At 42.7% G+C, this 9,490-nt stretch overlaps 1 protein-coding gene across 5 annotated transcripts in view; it reads left to right on the forward strand.

Annotated features, from left to right (window-relative positions):
* The window catches only part of PACRGL (parkin coregulated like), a 53,374-nt gene extending 47,057 nt beyond the window's left edge, over window positions 1-6,317 (forward strand). For all 5 annotated transcript variants that reach the window (XM_068278060.1, XM_068278077.1, XM_068278041.1 and 2 more), the window contains one exon: window positions 6,088-6,317. In XM_068278060.1, coding sequence (XP_068134161.1) covers window positions 6,088-6,144 — 57 coding nt within the window. In that variant the 3' untranslated portion in view covers window positions 6,145-6,317. The remainder of the gene's footprint in view (window positions 1-6,087) is intronic.
* Window positions 6,318-9,490: the final 3,173 nt, after the last annotated feature.

Consider the following 9,490-nt stretch of genomic DNA (forward strand, 5'->3'; position numbering starts at 1 on the left):
CAGTATCCACCCAGATTCAGACCTCAGTGATGGTTCTTGAATCTGTGGGGTGGTTAATCAATTGGAAAAAATCATCCCTTACTCCATCTCAGATTATGATTTTCCTGGGTTTTCAGATAGATACTGTTAATCAAAGAGTTTATCTCCCTGCACAAAAGAGAGAACTTTTATTAATGAATGTTGTTTCTTTTCAGGATTCAACTACCATCACTCTAAGAAAAACCATGTCTCTGCTCGGTCTTATGACATCCTCATTCCCGGCGGTCCTATGGGGCCAGATGCATTCAAGACAACTTCAACTATGGATTTTACAATCTTGGAACAGGAAACAGAATGCATTAGACAAGAGGGTACTAATACCGCACTATGTCAAGAGGTCACTTCATTGGTGGTTGGAGCCATCTCACCTAAGGGAGGGCTGACTATGGGACTTGCCATACCAAAGGATGATAACCACAGACGCCAGCTCCCGGGAGCAGGATCCTTCAGTGGGCAGAGATGAATCTAGCATCATTGATGGCAGTACACCTAAAGGGAACCTTAAATGTCGTTGCAGATTACCTCAGCTGGTCACAACTGAGTCAAGACGATTGGATACTAAACGAGGAGGTCTTCCAGAGTCTGACACGCAAATGGGGGACTCCGACAATAGACTTATTTGCGACCAGGAAGAATACAAAATGTCACAAATTTTGTTCCCTCTGTCCCACCGACAATCCGATCGCAGTGGATGCATTTGCCCTGAGCTGGAGGGATCATCTGATTTATGCTTTTCCGCTGTTCAGGTTGATTCCAAAAATCCTCAACAAGATTTACAGGGAGAAAGCATCAGGCATACTAATAATACCTTTCTGGCCAAAAAGAGCTTGGTTTTCTCTGTTAGGGAAGTTATCAGTACAGGCACCAGTAAGGTTACCCCTACGTCAGGATTTGTTACATCAGGGTCCAATAATGCATCCGCAACTGGAGATGTTGCATCTGTCAACCTGGAGGATGAATTAAAGCTTTTAAGGAGGAAAGGTTTTTCCGGGAAATTATCCAATACTCTACTACAAAGTAGGAAGATGGTCATTAGAAAGATCTACTTGAAAGCATGGAGAACCTATCTTCATTGGTGCGATGAAAACAAGATGGATTCAAAACAGGAATATACTCCATTAGAGTTTTTACAGGCAGGACTGGGAAAAGGACTCAGTATCAGTACATTAAAGGTGCAGACAGCGGCCTTAGGTGTCTTTCTACAAAGGAGATTGGCAGAAAATGAATTTTTTGTTAGATTTTTTAGAGCCATGTCTAGAATAAAGCCCGTATTTAAATCACATGTGCCTCCTTGGGACCTGAACTTAGTACTTCAGGCTCTCATGAACCCACCTTTTGAGCCTATACAGGAGATTGCTGAAAAGTTGTTAACCCTAAAAACTGCTTTTTTACTTGCAATTGCAACAGCTAGGAGAGTGGGAGAGATCCAAGCTTTTTCTATAGCAGAACCATACTGTATTATATCAGAAGATAAGATCACACTGAAATTAGATTCTGCTTTCTTACCTAAGGTTTGTACAGGTTTTCATAGGTCGCAGGAAATTTTCCTCCCTTCTTTCTGTCAGGACCCTTCTAATGAGAAGGAGAAACATTTTCATTGTCTTGATGTCAGGAGATGTGTAATTCAGTACCTGGAAACAACGAAATCATGGAGAAAGACACAAGCAATGCTGGTATAATTTTCTGGTATTAATAGGGGAAAGCAAGCGTCCAAGGCATCCATCGCCAGATGGATAAAGCAGACAATTACTATGGCCTATCAGCTTCAGGGAAAGGAAGTACCACAGTTAATCAGGGCACATTCTACACGTGCTGTGTCTACCTCCCTGGGCAGAGAAAGCAGGAGTTTCTGTAGAACAGATCTGTAGGGCCGCAACATGGTCAAATAAGAATACATTCGTAAAACATTATAAACTGAACTTTGACTCCAGTAGAGATTTAATCTTCGAAAGAAGAGTCTTGCAGGCAGCTGTCCCACCCTAGGATATATGTGTTACATATGTGTAATCTTGGTAGTCTCATATGGGTGCTGTCCTGGAGACGACCCTGGGAAAGACACATGTTACTTACCGGTAACGTCTTTTCCGGGAGTCGGAAGGACAGCACCCGGACTACCCACCCTGATTGGTATATGTACATATATATTAAAATAAAATTTGAGTTTTTGAGCATTAATTTGTGTTCATCTTTATTGTTACTGAATGTGAGTTCGAGTTGGGGATATATATATATGTATGCTGCTGCAGGGTATGCTAATTTTTAACCTTCTCCTGTCCAATAGTATCTGGAGGGAATTTATCTCATATGGGTGCTGTCCTTCCGACTCCCGGAAAAGACGTTACCGGTAAGTAACATGTGTCTTTTGTGACCCTAGGCTATGACCTCTTCGGCCTAGGGGCCCGAAACTCACCAGTCATGTTCCCCCTAAGGGTCCCTACAATGCTAGAAAATTTGGTACTGCTGAGCCATTGCCCTTTGAAAAGATGTGAGATTTTGGAAAGTGAAATAGGGAGGCAATGAAATCCTATGGGGGATTTTACCAATTTTGGACCCCTGTAACTCTGGTTTGCAGAGATGTAGGGACCCCATCTTTGGAATCCAAGTCTAACAATATGTCTTCTACCTGCATGAGACATTTCGTGAGATTCAGACTTTGCTAACGGCCATTGCTGCGATTTATGTACCCATCACTACCATTGAAATAGCCCAAATAAACAGGTTTTTGTGACCCTAGGCTATGACCTCTTTGGCCTAGGGGCCCGAAACTCACCAGTCATGTTCCCCCTAAGGGTCCCTACAATGCTAGAAAATTTGCCACTGCTGAGTAATTGCCCTTTGAAAAGATGTGAGATTTTGGAACTGTAAATAGGAGGCCCAATGAAAGCCTATGGGGGATTTTACCAAATTTGGAGCCCTGTAACTCTGGTTTGCAGAGATGTAGGGAACCCATCTTTGGAGCCCAAGTCTAACAATATGTCTTCTACCTGCATGAGACATTTCGTGAGATTCAGACGTTGCTAACGGCCATTGCTGCGATTTATGTACGTCAGACTCGCCACCATTGAAATTGCCCAAATAAACAGGTTTTGTGACCCTAGGCTATGACCTCTTCGGCCTAGGACTGCATTGAACGCGACCCACGCATTGTGCGCATTCTGGACAACACCAATTACTGGGTTTATACCCTTCTGGATCCACGGTACAAACACAATGTTCCAAAACTGCTTGAAGAAAGAGCCAGACAGGTCAAAATGGAAGAATACCAGCAGGCCCTTGTGGAGACTTTAGAGAGGAGATTGACATCCTCCCCCTCCTCTAGCCAGTTGTACGCCGACAGACTGACTTCCGCAAACCCAGGACGACCAGGAGGGCAGCAAACAACACAAGCCGCAGCTAGTGCTCAAAAGGGAATGGTATCGGCAGTGTCCTTGGAGTGGGAACATTTTCTGACACCCATGCAGCAGCACACAGAACAGCAAGCGTGCAGATCCACCTCCAACACCGATCGCCTGGAGAAGATGGTCAAGGACTACATGTCAGATGGCATAGCTGTGTTGAACAATCCATCTGCACCCTTCAACTATTGGGTATCGAAGCTAGACACCTGGCGCAAACTGGCAATGTACGCAATAGAGGTGCTGGCTTGCCCGGCAGCCAGCGTTATGTCGGAACGCTGTTTCAGTGCTGCCGGAGGCATCGTCACAGATCGACGGCGTATCCGCCTCTCCACAGAAAATGCAGACCGTCTGACTCAAATTAAAATGAATCAATCCTGGATTGGAAACGACTACGCAACACTCCCGGACCCCAATTAAGTAACATGAACAATGAACATCTGTGATGGGTTAGCGTTTCCGGTCCCTGTTTATTGAACCTCTCATCTGTATTACATTTATGACTGCATGGCGACAAAATGCAAATTGCTATCCGCACGCTTCTTGTCCTCATGCAAGGCCTGGGTTGTTGTGTCTCAAAGCGTGGCCTTCTCCTCCTGCGCCACCCTCCTCCTGTTCCATCACGTGTGCTGCTGCTGGGTTAGCGTTACCGGTCCCTTTTCCTGGAACCTCTTATATGTATTACATTTAGGACTGCATGCCGACAAAAAGCATGTTACCTGTGCAAAGAAAACAGACATTTCCCGCATTTAAAAGACAGTTTTCCCTTTGAAACTTTAAAATCGATTTTCTCAAAAACTATAAGCTCTTTTTGCTAAATTTTTTTTCCTCTTGTACCCACTCCCAAGGTGCACATACCCTGTAAATTTGGGGTATGTAGCATGTAAGGAGGCTTTACAAAGCACGAAAGTTCGGGTCCCCATTGACTTCCATTATGTTCGGAGTTCGGCCATGTTCGGCCCGAACCCGAACATCTAGATGTTCGCCCAACACTACACGTGACCCGTTCGGCCAATCACAGCGCTAGCCGAACGTTCGGGTAACGTTCGGCCATGCGCTCTTAGTTCGGCCATATGGCCGAACAGTTTGGCCGAACACCATCAGGTGTTCGGCCGAACCCGAACATCACCCGAACAGGGTGATGTTCTGCAGAACCCGAACAGTGGCGAACACTGTTCGCCCAACAGTAGCGGGCGCTATGCCCTGGCACAGATATTAGATCCCAAACTGCGTGATTTCAATGAGCAAGGTCCGGAAGTGATTAAACTATGCGAGTGCTGCTTTAGCAGTGTGCTCTGAGGGATTGTCCTGCGGGAAGGTGAACCTCCATCCTAGTCTCCAATCACTGGCAGACTGACACAGGTTTTGCTCTAGAATGTCCCTGTATTCAGCACCATCCATCTTTCCCATGACTTGGACCAGTTTTCCTGACCCCACTGCTGAAGAATATCCCCACCGCATCATGCTGCCACCAACATGTTTCACTGTGGCAGTGGTGTTCTTGGGGTGATGAGATATATTGGGTTTGTGTGAAAGATAGCAGTTTCCTTGGTGGCCAAAAAGTCCAATTTTAGTTTCATCTAACCAAAGCACGCTCTTCCATACATTTGGGGAATCTCTCATGTGCCTTTTGGCAATAAAACAAGCCTTATTTATCATGCTAAGTAATGCCTTGTCCCTGGCCACTCTTTTGTATAAAGCCCAGCTCTATGGAGTGTATGGCTTATTGTGTGTGTGTGTGTGTGTGTGTGTGTGTGTGTGTGTGTGTGTGTGTGTGTGTGTGTGTGTGTGTGTGTGTGTGTGTGTGTGTACACTCAGACTATTTAATCCCTCGCATAAAATAAGATTAAGAAACATGAACATTTCAGGTTGGAATGTAACAAAACTGGTACAAAGCCAAGGAAGAATACTTTTGTAAGACACTGTATAATATGATGGCAGCTGGCCTGCCTACTCACTTGCATACTATAGCAGTTGGATTAAGCAACCTCTGTTCATTAAGTGCTTTTGAAAATAAAGAAAATCCTGAGAATCTCCCATAAGGAGGTGGATTAGTCCAAACCTTGTCAGAGTTTTACTATCTACTGTAAGAGACAGCAACGTAGGAAAACGTAGGAAATGTAATGTAGTCTCCAGTTAATGAACGAGATAAAGACTATAGGTTAGTTTGTAATCTGAATCCATTCTTAAGTTGGTACACTGTTCTACCTCTATTCCCTGTGCCTCCTGGGTATTCCCCTTTGCCTGTAGTGTCCCCATCTGTCCTGAGCCCTTTTTACCCCAACAGGTGTTCAATCATTGCTCACTTGTGTCCTCAGTGATTGGTTAGTTGACAGGGAGGAGGGTTGCTGGACAAACCAGCACAGATGGTAATGATGCAGTTAGCAGGCTGAATACAAATGCATGGCGTATAGGGGAAAGGGTAGTGGAATGACTGCAAATGGGGAAGGCACACAAAGCCGTAGTACATTTGGAGCAATGGAGTACACAGAAGTCTTCCTCCCTCCCATGACTATGAGAGTTGCATGTCATAGTTATGCCCCGGACAGTAATATCCTTTTGCCACGCAGAGTTGCTTTAAGATTGAAAAGGTTTTTTGTTCATTTCAGACTCAAATACGTCTTCCATTTTTATTTCCTCTTTTCCTTAACAGGAAAGCCTGACGATAATCAAATCAAAAATACCAACATACTGCTCTATACACAGCTGAAGGACTTTTTCACAGATGAAGATAATGTGCATGCTTGGGGTGGACTTGATGATTACATATGGAGAAAGGAACATGGCATCTAAATTCCAGATGCTAGCTAGACCTCTGCTTTGCAGTTACTGCTCTCTGTATTGACTAATGCATCTGAAAAATACATATTTTCTGTAGAAACAGCAAGCATAATTTTTTTTTTTTTTTCAGCCTGAAGGGAATGTATAGTTTCAATATTGTCTTATTCATATGATTTGGTGTTTTTACTTTATTCCTTTTTATCAGCTAAATACAAATTCTTATGTAGACTGTGGAAGTGTTGTGGACAATCTGCTGCAGAGTGAGAATATCCTCAAAGATCATGCAGATCATCAAAACGGAGACAGGGAAAGAAAGGGTGTGGCCCAAATAGCTCTGATCTCAGCATGATCCGGTCCATCTGGGATTGAATAGTGAGAGGGCATCAATTAAAGGGGAACTGAAGAGAGAGGTATATGGAGGCTGTCATGTTTATTTCCTTTTAATCAATACCAGTTGCCTGGCAGCCCTGCTGGTCTATTTCTCTGCAGTAGTATCTGTTTAAAACCAGAAACAAGCATGCAGCTAGTCTTGTCAGATCAGACTTATAAGTCTGAACCACTGAAACACCTGATCTGCTGCATGCTTGTTCAGGGGCTATGGCTAATAGTAATAGAGGCAGAGGATCAGCAGGGCTGCCAGGCAACTGGTATTGTCTAAAAGGAAATACATGACAGCCTCCATATACCTCTCTCTTCAGTTCCCCTTTAAGGCAGCCAAAATCCTCAGAAGAAATCTCGTTAGTTCTAGTTGCTTGGAACGATGTACCTGATGAATTTATTTAAAAACAAAAAAAATACGTGTTCAATGATACCTTAAAGAGACTCCGTAACAAAAATTGCATCCTGTTTTTTATCATCCTACAAGTTCAAAAAGCTATTCTAATGTGTTCTGGCTTACTGCAGCATGTTCTACTCTCACCATCTCTATAATAAATCAACTTATCTCTCTCTTGTCAGACTTGTCAGCCTGTGTCTGGAAGGCTGCCAAGTTCTTCAGTGTTGTGGTTCTGCTATGAACTCCTCCTTCCAGGCCCCTCTGTGCACACTGCCTGTGTGTTATTTAGGATTAGAGCAGCTTCTCTCTTCTCTCTTATCTTTTACAAGCTGGATAAATCGTCCTCTGAGCTGGCTGGGCTTTCACATACTGAAGAATTACAGACAAGGGCAAAGCTGTTTGCAGGAAGAAACAAGCAGCCTGAAACTTCAGTGCATGAGAGATGCAGGGGGAAAGAAAAACACAAATGATCTCTTGAGATTCAAAAGGAAGGCTGTATACAGCCTGCTTGTGTATGGATGTATTTTCTATGTGTGGACATACTGTTCATCAACCTACTTCCTGTTTTGGTGGCCATTTTGTTTGTTTATAAACAAACTTTTTAAAACTGTTTTTAACCACTTTTAATGCGGCGAGGAGCGGCGAAATTGTGTCAGAGGGTAATAGGAGATGTCCCCTAACGCACTGGTATGTTTACTTTTGTGCGATTTTAACAATACAGATTCTCTTTAAACTTCCGGTTGAATGTGTGTGCTAGATCGCGTCTGCAGCATTTTTTAATGGGGACGTAAATTCTACGTCCTGGTACCTAAAGAAGCACAATTTTGGATGTAGCCTCTATGGCCTCGATTCATCATTGTCTTTGAGATAACTTTTTCCAGTTTGTTAAATTACCGAATTCGAAGTTTAGCGATTTCTAGTTGTATTCATCAAGGTTTTTCGGCATTCGGTGTGAATTCGATAACAATTCGGTAACCATTCGGTAACGTGTCGATATTTCCATTTTACAGCAGTAATTTAACACAAGGCCATAAGATTCCCATGGAATTGTGGGTAAAAGGCAGTCCTTTGAGCACCACGTAGCAACATTTTGAATAGGGCTTTACACCTGGACCAGGATTCTAGAAGTGGTTGGGACAATCCCACAATTTGATAGGAGCCTTTTCTAAAAAAATTATAGTGCAGCTAGCAAACTTAGCTAACCCTGGCACTGCCTGTGTTCTCTTACAAGATGATTCAAGAGAAATGCAGATGTCGTGTTATAGCAAATAAATCTATTCTCTTACAAATTTATATGGTTGCAGACCTTATTCTTGCCCTTCTGCCCCTTTGAATCACTCTCAGCTGATACATAACCACTTCAAATGGCTCCATCTTCTCTGTCAGCAATGATCTGACAGGAATAACGACAGAGCAGTGAAGGAGATAACTAATCCTAAATGTAACGCTAAACCACGCCCACTTTCTTTTTCATGAATTGCACTTTCTTCCGTTTTAGCGAATCGTTACCGAATCGTTAACGAATGTTCGCTAACAGCTGTAGATAACTTTGATGAATCCTGAAATGAAGTTAACAAATTCGGTATTTTACCAAACTGTTGTTAACAGATTTGCTAAGTGTTGATGAATCGAGGCCTATGTCCCCAAACTTAAAAAGGTTAACAAAATAATTGTAAGGCAGGGTCTTATAGATTTTACTTTATGTTTTCTTTAACGAAATACTGTGTTTTTAGACTTTTATTTTTTTGGAGTTTAATACCACTTTTCTAGTTTTTCTTTCATTTTATTTTGCAGCCACAGTGCTCTTATTCTCACTTGGGCAATTTAGCTTTTAAAGCGCCAGTGCAATATTAACCTATGGCAATGATCTCACTGCCTTGGTTGCCGCCAATCATGGTTGTTTCGCGTTTGGCGACAATTGCAAAATGTGTTCCCTGCAGCATTTTGCCGTGATTCTGGAGTGATCACAATATAGTGCTTATGAAAGCGCTGATCGTGATCACTCTGAATCGTAAGAGTGTACAGTGATTTTACTGTAAAATCAACCACGCAAAACGGTTTTGCTAATTTTAAGTGAGAATGGGCCCTGAAGGCTGCCAATTGTCCTGTTTTCTCTGAATGCAGGAGATAAGATCTTCTGCCTACAAGACACAAATATAGAAAGCTGTCTAGTAGCTGTGCTGTCCAAAAATAGGAGTGTAGTGCTTACAGATTGACCTGAGTATTACAGTATTATTCAAGATTGCAGCTTTAAAACTAGTTGAATGATACAAATTAGTGAATTGAGATTTTTAGGTAGATACACTGGGTCAAAAGCAGATATGATAACTATATAATCAATATGGAGTTGGGAGACATTTGCAAGTGTATTTCATGCCATACTTTAGTTCCACTACAAGGCAAAGGTCACACCAAATATAGACCTGATTTAGCAGCAGGATGAATTCAGAAGTGTTTATGGCAATATTGTGTGCTCATATTCAGCCAAATGCTTCAGAAC

The sequence above is a fragment of the Hyperolius riggenbachi genome, chromosome 1 (genome assembly GCF_040937935.1).
Source record: "Hyperolius riggenbachi isolate aHypRig1 chromosome 1, aHypRig1.pri, whole genome shotgun sequence".
Taxonomy (NCBI): Eukaryota; Metazoa; Chordata; class Amphibia; order Anura; family Hyperoliidae; genus Hyperolius; species Hyperolius riggenbachi.